The 13,045-nt window shown below is 41.0% G+C and overlaps 1 protein-coding gene across 1 annotated transcript in view; it reads left to right on the forward strand.

The window, feature by feature from the left end:
• Positions 1-13,045, forward strand: part of LOC111232433 (slit homolog 3 protein-like) — a 244,102-nt gene that overhangs the window by 15,566 nt on the left and 215,491 nt on the right. Inside the window, exons 2-4 of the mRNA XM_022759949.1 lie at positions 1,715-1,786; positions 7,636-7,707; positions 11,487-11,558. Of these exons, the coding sequence (XP_022615670.1) occupies positions 1,715-1,786; positions 7,636-7,707; positions 11,487-11,558 (216 nt within the window). The remainder of the gene's footprint in view (positions 1-1,714; positions 1,787-7,635; positions 7,708-11,486; positions 11,559-13,045) is intronic.

Here is a 13,045-nt window from a genome sequence, read left to right on the forward strand (position 1 = left end):
ATAAAACGTCTTTTTATTTTATTGTAAAAAAATATATTGGGGCAAATAAAACTTAACTGGCATATCATCAGTTGTCTATTTACATAACCCACAGACACAGGGTAACATTAGCATTCACCCCCCCCCCCCCCCCCCGGCTGTAAATCCAGATATGCACTCTTCTTTTAGCTCCGTTTTGGCCTCCTCCAGCTCCTGAGGGAAATATCTGACTCATAAGCTGCTAAATGTTTCACTATATTCAGCTGGTAGTGGCTGAACTTTGTCTGTCTGGCTGCTGTGTCTAGAAAAACGAGGTTGATGAGAGTGGTGAAAGCAGTGAAACCAAAACAATGAGCTTGAAGATACTAAAATGCTCCATAAAGGTTAGGGGAACTGCAGAGTCCTGTAATAATTCTACAGTTGATTAATTGTTCATATAAAGATGTTGATCTTCTCTTCTCTTCTCTTCTCTTCTCTTCTCTTCTCTTCTCTTCTCTTCTCTTCTCTTCTCTTCTGTTTCTCATATCAAGGATCCTCAAATGGAAACCTTATTTGCCTGGGACCTCATTCTGAGGACGTATTTGTTGTTGGTTATGATTCAGTCCAGCTTTCCATCCCTGGGTCTGCTGTAGTGGGTGGGAGTCTTTGATCGGCAGTCATTTTATGTGACCTCCCATTGTATCAGTTGAGATATTGTAACTATTCATAATCCTGGAGCCCTTTCAAGGATCCCTGGTGGACTCTGGACCCCATTTTGGGCTTTGGGAAGTGCTGCCCTCGCCCACACCAGCCCTCCCTGTCTCAGACCGGGGTATGGCTCTTATTAGTGGTCCTTGCCATGGCAGCTTGGGGAAGCCTTTTGAAACCTAATATGGTCTTAAATCAGATTTATAAATGTTTAGGTGTATTATGAAAAACACACACGCAGGCTGCCTTGGCAAAACCTGCCTCTGTTTATGTGTGAGTGTGAGTGTGAGTGTGTGTGTGTGTGTGTGAGTGTGTGTGTGTGTGTGTGTGTGTCTGTGAGTGAAAGCTTATGGAGAGTTTGTATGTGAAATAAGAGAGAAAATTGTGTGGCTTGTTTGTCTGCGTTCTCTTGTGTGTGTGTGTTTTTTTTCCTTGCCCTAATTCCTCCAGTACGACAGCGTTTCAATAAACAGCATAGCTGTGTAAAGGGAACCAGTCTATACACACACACTCAGGCAGTCAGTTCATATTGCAGTATGTATACATTGTGCACTCATAGTTAAAACAGATTGAATGACAGCCAGGAAACACGATAAGCTTTTAAACTCTGATGATGGAAAGAGAAAATAATTTCATCCCACTTCTTATTTTTTTTATTTTTTTTCTGGAAAATTTTCTTCTCAATAATTCACAGCAGCAGGAGCTTTGAGTGTGTGTTTGTGTGTAGTAATTCTCATGGTGCCTGTACAGTAGAAGTGTTGGTATGTTTTGGTTTCTGTTTGTGTTTGTATATTTGTGTGCGCGTGTGCTTGTATATATGTGTGTGGGCTCATATGCTGTTGGACATTCTCACGCTTCGTCTGACTGATCTGACAGCGAGAACACACACAGACACACAAATGCAGACACACACATGCGCACTCAGTGGGTGCTCATTTGCTTTTTGGCATTTTTTATAAAGACATTGTATGCTTTCAAAATACAGTTTGTTATATTAATTTCATACTCAGTTAAACTCACCCTGTGACCTCTGTGTTTCTCTCTGTAGGGATCTGAACAGAAACAACATCACCAGAATCACTAAAGTGGACTTCTCCGGCATCAAGAACCTCAGGATTCTGTAAGTTTGTTTGTTTCAATATTTTGTGGTGATAAACTCACTAAATTACTCAAGGCATGTGAAGGTATTTCAACAAGTTCACATTACTTTAGCTGTTTACGTTTTTCAGTAAAAGAATGTGCCAAAGTTTGTTCTGCCACGGAACAAAAGCTTTTACAGGATTTGTTTTTTTAAACCATTTTTTTTTTTACACATACAAAGTTCGTCACAAAATAACTCCAGATAGAGTTACTGTCTCGCTGGTGTCATCTTTGAACATCTATGTGATAACTGAAGCATAAACACCAGCAAGAACGTGCTCTGACTACATTTTTGCTTCAAATGGCTTTAAACAAATGTGCTGGTGTAAGGAAAGCAGGTTTAATTAGAGTGTTATGTTGTTGGAAATAGTCTGATACGGTAAATGCTGGTGTGTTTCTTAGACAATGAGATGGTGATTTGTGACACATTTTCCGCTAACAATTGACTTAACTTTCTATTGTCAGTGTAGTTTCCCCAACCTTAACCCAAGGTGACAAATAAGACAAAACTTTTACTAGCTGCTTTTGGAGTTGGGTGTCTCATTTAGATGGCACTGTCAACAACTTATTCTGTCATTTAGGAATGAAGTTGGCTGTATTTAGGTATGTGGTTGAACCAGGATTTTTTTTTATGTGCCTATTCTCCTCTTTTTCCTTCTGACCTGTATTGGTTTCTTTACAAGGAATCCCATTAAGAAAAAGCTGCCATGCTGGAGTAATTACACAAATGCTATATTTACCTAATAGGCCTGTATATGGCTATAGGGGAAACAAGTCTCTATAAAATAGAGTTTCCCATCCTAATGAGGGATTTCAGGGCAGGAGAGAATGCAAGTGTCTTATCCAAGGAGTCGAATTTCCTAATTACTGAATTTTTACTAGGTTAAATAATAGAGTAATCATGAGCTAAGATGCCAGTAACAAGAACCAAGACTCCCATTTATAAAACAAGCAACACAACAACAAAATGTTACACTGGTGCAGATATGATGATATGCAGAGATAAAATTGCTGAAAAAATGTTGCAATCTCTGGACAAATGCTATCAAGAAATTGTGAGTCGTTGTTCGCAGGAAAAGAAAAGCTAATGTAACTCAGAGTTCACTATTTTCTCCCACGTTTCTCTCAACAATAGTTAGGGTATGCTGGATTTTGAAAGTTTTGCAATACTGGGGAATCCAGAGACGCAGAGTGCCTTTTGAAAATCAGGAACAAGCAACAGACTTTTGAGACTGAAGATGCAAAAGTTGATATGTTAAAAACATGCAAATATAATTAAACTAAACTAGAAGAGACCCTGCGCTTCCATGCAAACACATTCGGAACAGTATAGATGTTTGTTGGATCAGGTGAAGCTGAGGTTTTAAGGAGAGGTTTAAACAATACTCACATACCCATATTTACACTGAAAGGTTATTTGCTCGTTGGATCATTTCTCCTGTTCCAACTGGCCACAAAGAGATCCCCTCTTAAAGCCTGATGCGTGTCCAGCCTGAACTAACTTGATGTGTCATAAATGGTGATTCCAACCATTCTGATATACGATCTGTTCAGAAATTGCTTAGGTTATGGGCTTTGAAAGGAGGCCAAAACAGCTGAGCCCGGCTGACCACTGGTCCATCTCAAGGCAGAATCACTTCCAAGCGCGATTTATTGACTGCAGTCTAAACACGCAGCTGTCGGTAAACATCTCAAATGGACATTATTTCCATGAACCTTCTGTATACTGCTGTACGCCTCTGTGCCTGTCTAATCTTTAAAAAAAAAACAAAAAACCCTAACCCCAACAATATGCTAAGGTCATTACTGATGTTGCTCTTGTTTGTCGTACTCGTCATATCTAAACGGCTGCACGTCTCTGTAGAATGTGACTCCTCGTGTCCTCTCAGCTGTCCTAATGACTTCAAGGGCTCTCCAACTCTTCTGCCTCAAGTGGCTCAAATGTGTGTGTGTGTGTGTGTGTCTGTGTGTGTGTGTCTGTGTGTGTGTGTGTGTGAGGGCTGTAATAACTATAATCACCGTTGGCTGCATGCAGCTTCCCTCCTCACTCTGTTTTCACCAGACCAGGAGATAAAAATACACTCCCGTCACAAACTACGCTGAGGAGTGGACAGAAGTTTATGCGTGCGTGTGTTTGCATTTGTAAGTACTAATGCACTCTCAAATACAAACACACACATGCATAAACTGTAACCATACTTGTCAGGACCATGGTGGGTTTTGGAATTTATATTTAGTTAATGTATCAGGTTAGGTTTGATTGACATGTGATTATGAGAGAGAGAGAGAGAGAGAGAGAGAGAGAGAGAGAGAGAGAGAGAGCTAGCTTTATTTGCATCGTGAGCACTTGAGACAGGGTGACACGGACCAATAAAAAAGAGGCTGTGTGTGTGTGTTTGTATGTGAATGAGAGAGTGTGTTTGTGTGTGGTGGGCCAGCAGCTTGTTTCATGTGGTTGGTGATAAACTGCTGTGACATTTCCCCACTCTAAAGGAGGGAGATGGCTTGGGAAAGAGAGTGGATAGTCTGAGGAAGTGTGTACACACACACACACACGTTGTATGAAGGGATGGACAAAAGCAGTGTAGCCTTGACCCTCATCTGTAGTCAAACAAGTATTACTGTTACTTTATCAGACCTCCCTCTCTCCTCTATCTCACACACACACACACACATGTGAATACCTAGTTCTTCTCGTGGTCGCTTAACCCTTACATACACCCCATGTGAAAAGTTTACATGTAGGAAAATGCTTTTAACCTTCCCCCCAGGAAAGTCCAGTAACTATAACTGCATGAAAAAGTAGTCCTTGATGTCCATGCTTACATATAAGCTTGTAATTATTCATAATTACCCATCTATCTATTAGCTATTCCGCTTATCCTTGAGGGTTGTGGGGAAGGGGGGGGGGGGGGGGGTGGGGGGGGGGGGAGGGGGGATATTTGGGGGGGGGTTGGGGGGGGGGGGGGGGGGGTCTGTGTGGTGGTTGGCCATTACATGTGATCTGACTTCTGTTCAAAATGTCAACCAAACCTATAATTTCCAGCACATACTCAGTATAATTATATCATATCAATTGTATTTTCAACTGCTAACAGATTGGGTTGTACATTAATACCTCAATAATCAGAGAATACAGAGATGAAAATTTCTTAATTGATCTTGATTGGGGTGATTTGTTGGTATTTTAAATCCTCAATTTTATTGTATGACCTCATCAAAACATCTTAACCAGACTACCTGCTGTAATCTGATTAAACATTTATTTGTACAGAAATGCTCAATCCAGTCCAGCAGTCTGAATATTCCTTAATATGAGCGGTCAGATCGCATTGCTGTAATCAAAGGCACAGCTTGTCTCTGCATGCATACTGCATGCGCCACACTTAGCGTAATATCTTTGGCAGCCTTACGTTGCAAGATTTCTTCCAGATTGTTGGCGAAATTGAGTAATTCCAAACAAATTTAGATGTAGGTGAAAACTTGTGCTTGATATTGAACATTTGGCTGGGGAAAATGAATGTGGTTTCATCCATTATGTGTAAACAACAAGTGAAGTTAATATCCCCTGAAGTATTTCCTTATTTCCTTCAGAGGCCAAGTGCTCGGAGTTTGCCATAAGGTAGCGTGACATCATTATGCTTTTTCTAATAGTTGCTAAGACTTTCTAATACGGTTGAATGAAAGAGTTATTAGACACACCAGGCCCCACACACATGAAATCATTACATGTTTTCTCTCTTTTCTCCATCTCTCTGTTGATGACTAATGCCTGATACAGACCAATATAAAAACAGTACCTCATCTGAACAATATGCCAGCATCAACTCCCAGCACCATGTGTTTGGCTTATGATTCCTGGCCTTTCTAAACTTCATTCAATAAATCAGCATGTGGTTGATCTCTCATTTGGACAAATAAACTCTGATAGTTACTCAAAGTTATGTCTTAATTTAACTTTCTCTGCAGTTTGCAAGATATGTTTTTCTCTCAGCATGGTGAAAGTGCAGATACACTGGAGTAAACACGCTGGATTAATGTGGGCTGGACTGTAAAGTGTGACTGATGGGCTGGAGTCAGGACTGTGAGCATGTTTGTGTATGTGTTTGGGTATGTTTGCTACCAGTGCGTAAGTACATACCTAAGTTTACACTTTTACATGTTTACATACATATCTGACATTGCTCATTAGTGCATCTGTAAGTCTATGCTTTTTCCGTACACTATTTCCTCCTGTCGGCGTGTTTGCCTTTTTTTGAGTGTGTAACCTCGATCAAGTCTGCTGGATGTACACAGCTGATTGTTTTTTATTTCTCAGCAATTTCCACTAAATATTTTTTGATTTTTGAAAACAGTTTTAAGCTAATTTCCTCCAGGAGTTACACACACAAGATGTCATTTTTCCTGCTCTGTCGTTATACAAACTAAAGAACCTGTTGTAATATGGAGTGGTTTTGCTGCATATGGCATTTTTAAAATCAAACATTTTACCCATTTTTTTGTGTAATTGATATTTTTTATCCTATATATATTTTATACTGGTAAATGCCTTTTTTTCTTTTTAATGAAGCCGAAAAGTGATCAGGAGTGACTGGATAAGTGTGCATGTATCTTTGTGTTCTTTATGTGCTTGTGCATGAATACGTTTGAGTGTGTGTGTGTCTGACTCTGTAATCTTTCAGCCAAGTGCATATTTCTGTCCAACAGATTGTGTGTGTGTGTGTGTGTGTGTGTGTGTGTTTGTGTAAAGACTCAGTATGACAGGCCATGGATTAATGGCTGTAATGCAGCTGCATGTCTAAACATTTTTCTTTGAAAGAATATTTAAAAGAAGGTCATGCCAAAACAATTCAAAGTCCACATGGCAGGCCAGACAGTGTCTCTTTTTGATACATCTTCTTTAGTCTCTTTTGGCTCTGTCTTTCTTTTTTTCTCTCTCGCTCTATCCGTCTTGTCATTCTGTGACTCTTTATTTTTGCATCTCTATTTCCTTCTCTCTCTCTCTCCCTCTCACTGCCTCCTCCTTTCTCCCCCTTTCCTTTCACTTCTTTACTCCTCTCTTCCTCCTCCTCTCACATTAGCCACTCTCTTCTGTTGATCTCCTCCTCCTGCCTCTGAGGAGATGTCACTCTTAACATCCTCAGACAGAAAGTATAAACACACATATCTGCGGAGATGTTCTCTCTCCTCTTTCTCTGTCCCATCTGGAAAATCTTAGATTGCCCCAAAAAACATTACAGCACACACACACAGCTGAGAGGGAAAAAGAGGAATATGTGTTACACTGGGAGCACCATTGGAAAGGCAGAAGAGAAATGGAGAAGATATCCATTGAGGGATGGAAGAGAAATGGCTTGTTAATTGTTTGTTTTGGCTCGCTGGATTGTGACATTTGTGAAATGCTGCGTGTCTTAAACTTTTTAAACTTTTTCTTCATGCCAGATTCATTTGTTCGGCACACTGATTGCTTGTTTATACAACAATTTTTTTAAAAAGTGCAAGTGCCTCTATCCATGTTTGAAATATCTGTAAGTCTCTTGGGCAAACAGCTGATGTTGCCATTTTCAGTGGCCAGAAAATGAGGTTTATCTGGTGTGAACCTGGGGAAATTGGCTGTGAATAGATCCTCCTAAATGAAATTGTATCATTTTAAAGAAAAATGTACTGCAACTATGTAAAGTGAATGATCACTCTTATTGACTCCTCAGACGCTGACGGTTATTCCTACCTTATCTTGACTGTCATTCCCTCAAGACTCTGAGGGATTTGTTTAAAAATGATAGTAACTACTGTTGTTCTCTCTCTGTCTCTCTGTGTCTGTCACTGTAGTCATCTGGAGGACAACCAAATCAGTGTTATCGAGAGAGGAGCCTTCCAAGACCTCAGGCTGCTGGAGAGACTGTAAGTACTACATCTTACACTACACTGTCTCGTGTGTGAATAAGACACAGAGCCAGAGCAAGTATTTTATGCATGAAAAAACCCCCCCAGCAGGCTACAAACAAAATATGCACGCCTGCAAACACACATTCACACACATACAGATGTTTGACTTTCTACTGCTATTTTTCCCTTTTGCCAAACACATACACACATATTCGACTTCCTGCTGCTGTGTCCTGTCCATTTTGTAAGGCACATACTCACAGAGTGTACCTGGATGATGCCCAAGTCTATCCACTTCACAGGCTACCTTGGAATCTCCCATGGATATCGCTTCGTTCCGTGTGTGTGTGAGTGTGTGTCCGTCAGTTCACACCAGGCCTCTAGTCAATAGGGTCGAGGTGTGAGTGCACAGCACAACACTTCCCATATGCACACCTGCGTGTTTATGACTCCGGGTTGGAGGGATGACAGACAGGCAGCTTTTGCAGGAAGACGGGCTTCCATGTTTTTTCTGCTGTACAGAGTGTTTATGATCCTGTAGCATGAGACAGGAACACAGAGCAGCACACTGTGTATCGTCAGATGTTATCTCTTGAAAAATCGGCCAGATTTTATAGCTGTTTTTTTTATAGGTGGCTTTTCAGGTGATGTAACACACCCTCTGGCTGCCATAATTGAGGTCTTCAACTGCTGGGAGCAGCATTTCTAAACTTAGGACTTGGCTATCGTAGCGGTGTTGAATTGACATTGTTGTGTTAGGACTTGGCCTGGATCTTTCTTCATTGATATGTCGGTCAGATTTCATTGGCTATCTCAGTTTTTAATTAGCCTCTGTCTCTCCACAGTTTAATAAATTCAGCTGCAGTAACTTTGCTGTGTGACTCCAACATGTGACGAGTTCTGTGCGGTTCTCTCTCCTTTTCACAGGACACCATATTGATCTGGAGATTTTAAGAGTAAAAGTCCCCTTGACAGTTCGATGTTAACATGTACAGTGGCAGAAACATACAGAAAGTCAGAATCAGTTCAGTTGACAGTAAACTTCACTCACACTGCACAGAGATGTTGAGTGGCAGCAACATGTGTATCTTGCCTTTAGATGGAGATCACACGTCTGATAGGGAAAGCGTGAGGTGACGTGCTGCTTTAATGTTAAAAGCCTCTTTAAAGCAGTGTGTCAGGGAGGGTCAGAGGTTGAGGAGAGAGAGGGAGGGAGAGATTAGGTGGGAAAAACAGTTGTGTGTCACACAAGAGATGGCAGCCATTTGTGCAAGTCATTTGAAAATATAATTTTGTGCAACTCTAACATGTATTGGATTGTAGACTCGGGTTGCATGTCAAAATAAAATACATCACACAGTGTACGGGATAAAGACGACAATGAGCTCTCTCTGGTTTAGAAGAAAAAAAAAAGACTACTGTACTGTTGGGGCTTTTACTTTACTGATAGTGAAATGCTTTTTAAAATGCCTAGCTGACAGGACCTCTGATGTTGTGCCTGTCAGGGTGAGAGGTCAAAGGTGAGAGGTCCTGGTGCTGAGTCTGTGTGATTTATGGAGTCACAATGTGAAAAACATGGGGTTTATGTCGACATTTCCTTGGGCAAAGACATTAATTTATGTCAACGCATGAATTATAAAGTCATGTTTGGGCCTTTCACCTTATTGGGTAATTGGAAAGAAACAAAAAGGGACTCAGAGGTGGCCTGAAATAGAAAATTCAATGATTTTTACTGCTTTATAATGTTTTTACTCATGGATAATTTGCAAAGAAAACACATGCTTTTTCAAGAGATTTTTAATTTATTTTTTCTCACATAAAATATACCAAACTTCAGAATTTTGAGGCGGTAACCCAGTGAGATTAGTTCCCTCCAGTCTCCAAACCATTTCTGTAGGACTTTATTGGGATTCTGACTAATAGATATAATTTTCCAAATTTAAAAATATAGTGCCCGTAGACTTGTGGGTTGGTAATATTTCAAAGGTTCCAAGTAGAAGAAACTCGTCATTATTATGTGAATACACACAAAGGATTCTTCTCTTGAAAACCATAACTGTTTTGTGAGCGAATGTCTTAAAATGACTCATAACTGTAATAGTAGGCGGTCACGGGCTTTACTTTCGTACCAGCAGTTATTTTCTAGGAGCAGGGGTCAATTATTTCAAATGGTGGATATCTCTTTTTGGACAGCAGCTCTCTTTCCATCGGTGCTCACAGGAGTCAGGGTCTTATTATCATTATCACAGGGGTTAAAAGGTTGGTGTCTGTGTCTTCTCTGGCACAGATTCTACTTTGTGACCCCGCGACCCCTCCGCCCTCCTTTTCTTTGCTTTTTCCCCTCCATGCCTCGTTTCTCAGCCAAATGCTTTGGTAGTTTGATAACACTTTCACTCCCTCTCCTCACACTGTCCTCATCTATCTCTGCTGCGGCCAACCCCGCCCTCCTTCTGCGCACACACACACACACACACGCACACAAACACACACACACACACACACGCACACACACAAGCAGACACATCTTTTACCCTTATACACTTCATCTCATTCTCTTCACACACACGTCTTTCTGTTGGTCGACACCACCTTTTTTTTTCTCTCACTCCATCTTCTTCTGCCTCTCATTCCTTTGTAAATAACTGCCATGTGTTCATTTCATGCTCAGGTCAACCTACTTATACATGCAATGGTATTTTATGTGTCAAGTATAAGATAGCATCTGGTACAAGAAGGTTTTCACTTCATCTTACTTTAGAAACTTAAAAACCATGTAGGAAAAAAAGTCTTTTTTGCTACCCCTCTGGAAATCAATGAAAACCAGCCAATCCCACTGTTGCTGTCATATATCTGAACGTAGAGATAAATACTGATGTATTCCTTCTGGTACCCAACTAGTTGCTGAGCTCTTGGTACCTTTCTCCTGATTCACTTTTTTGTCAATTCTTTTTCCACATTTTGTCGTCTTTTACACATGTAATCAATCAGTTGACTTTTTTCATCTGAGGAGCCTCGCGTAGTTTATGACGTGAGGTTGTTTTTGTTGGCTGCACGCACCTGAAACCACTTGTTGAAAAGCCCAGGTTCAAGAGCGCAAAGCCTTTCACATTTGTTTATCTCAGCCAGTATTAGTGAGGCTAATACAGGATGGATACGCTATCAGTTTAGATTCATGAGAAAAATAAATCAAGGACGACTTCTTGGGCAAAGCTCCTGCATTTTGTGCATTTTTTTGTGCAATCAGAAAAATTCAGGTCAGTAAGACGAAACGTATTTTTTCCATTTCGATACACAGTAGTGCACCTGGCTCTCTCTCTCTGAATTTAAGAATTGATGATGCCGTCTTCTTTTCATAAAGCCACAAACCAGATGAAGAATTTTACCAGAATGCATTGTGTCTAGGGTTTTTGTATTGAACATATCATTCAACTTTGCGGAGATGACTGGAAGACGCTGGGAGCCCAGACTTGGTCCTTCTCTCACTCCCAGGTCAAAGCACATGCGGGAATGATAGTGATAACTGGCTTTAGAGAGCTTACGGCATGATAACCTGTAACCGACACACACACACACACACACACAGGTTATGATAACCTGTAGGTCATGATCACAGGAAAGCAGACAGACTTTCCCATGAGTTTCACCTTTGATCTATGAACCCACTGACATTCAAGGTGATGCTCTCGGCTGGGTGCTGATAGTTCAGTCAACACAAAAGCATGAATCTGTGTGATTTATTAGCGTGCGTTCATGTTCATAAGGTTTACAATGTATTTTACTTTCTTCCTTCGCAGTCGTCTGAACCGAAACAAACTCCAGTTTCTCCCAGAGCTTCTCTTCCAGTCCAACCCCAAACTAGGACGACTGTGAGTACACCTTTCTTGTTTTTCCATCTCTCCGTTCAACGGTCCAACTCTCCCATCTCTCTCCGACTCTGCCTCCATCACTCTTTCTCTCTCTCCCCTTTTCTGTCTCTTTTGATGTGTTACCTGATCCATTTGAAAACACGGTCACGGTGCAATGTCAGAACTTTTATCCGGGTTGAGGGTTCAAGTCCCGCGCCAGGTGACACAGTACTGCACTGTGCTCCTGTTGAGAGGTTGAAAAAGTGCGTGTGTGTGTCAGATGTGTGTGTATGTGTGTGCGTGCGTGCGTGCACTATTTTAAGAGGTGAAAGTGTGCCTGGAGTGAATGTTTTTCTTGGACCGGTGAAGAATTTTTATTCGGGAATATGGAGTTTTCCCAGAGTATTCAGAGTGTAACAGCAGGTCACACTGATGCAGCGAAGCCTCCCACTTGCCCTCCTTCTTTCTCTTTTTCATCTCACATTCCCAGACATACTCCCTTCTCCTCTCTCCTTTTCTATCTCTCTCTCTCTCCATTTCTGTGTTTTAGTCCCTGAGGTGCACCCACCCTGTCTCCTGTTCTTCCCATGTGCGCTCTCTGTCTGCACTCTTTCTTTCCACTCAGGTTTTCTATTTGTCTTATCCTTAGAGAGTCTCCGTCAGCTCGGGCTGAAGGTTGAAACACCTTCTAAACTTTATAGCTGTTTATATTGGGCTGCCTTCAAGTGAAGCTTGAGGTGGACTGTGTGTGTGCGTGTAACTAGTGCTTGCTTGCTTTGTTTGTGTCCGCCATCATTGTTGTCTGCGTTCTTGAGCTGAGATGTCATGTATGTATATGTGTATGCAGGCATACATTATATTGATACACTGTGTGTGTGCATGCCTTTGTTTCGTGGTTCTTAAGGACAGGGAACACCAGCACTGGGACATTAAACTTCTCACCTCTCTTTTATAATGTTTCCATGAGGCAGAACACCTTGGAAGCTACTGAAACCTCTCTGTGTTGAAAAAGCATGTTCCTCTGTGTATGGCCTTTTTGTGTTTTTGACATTACTCAAGTTTTAGATAGATAGGTAGATACTTTATTTATCCCCGAGGGGAAATTCATGTATTTTTAAAATTTTTTTATTCAGGTATTTAACATGATCAAAAAACAAATTAGACCAACAAGAACTAAATAGAATACTTCATGGAGAGGCTCTTGAGCGGGTCTGAAAAGTTTGTTGCTTGCTTCTTCACTGAGGTCGGTAGCTATGGTCATGTTGGGTTTGTAACAGTTTAAGTGGTTTCCAATTGCAAACCAGAGTCGCTGCAGAGTCAGAATGTGTCAGAATGTCCAAAGATACTGTATGTCTGAAATGATTGCTGATTGATTGGAGAGAGATTTTGAAATGAATCATGAAACCTAGGCGACATCACATCTTCTGTCCACAGTATGATTCTTCCAACATTACTCAAACTCTCAAACTTTTTCCCATCAAGGACCCCTAACCTGAAACAAATTAGAC

The sequence above is a fragment of the Seriola dumerili genome, unplaced genomic scaffold, assembly GCF_002260705.1.
Source record: "Seriola dumerili isolate Sdu_G_001 unplaced genomic scaffold, Sdu_1.0 BDQW01000331.1, whole genome shotgun sequence".
In the NCBI taxonomy this organism is placed as follows: Eukaryota; Metazoa; Chordata; class Actinopteri; order Carangiformes; family Carangidae; genus Seriola; species Seriola dumerili.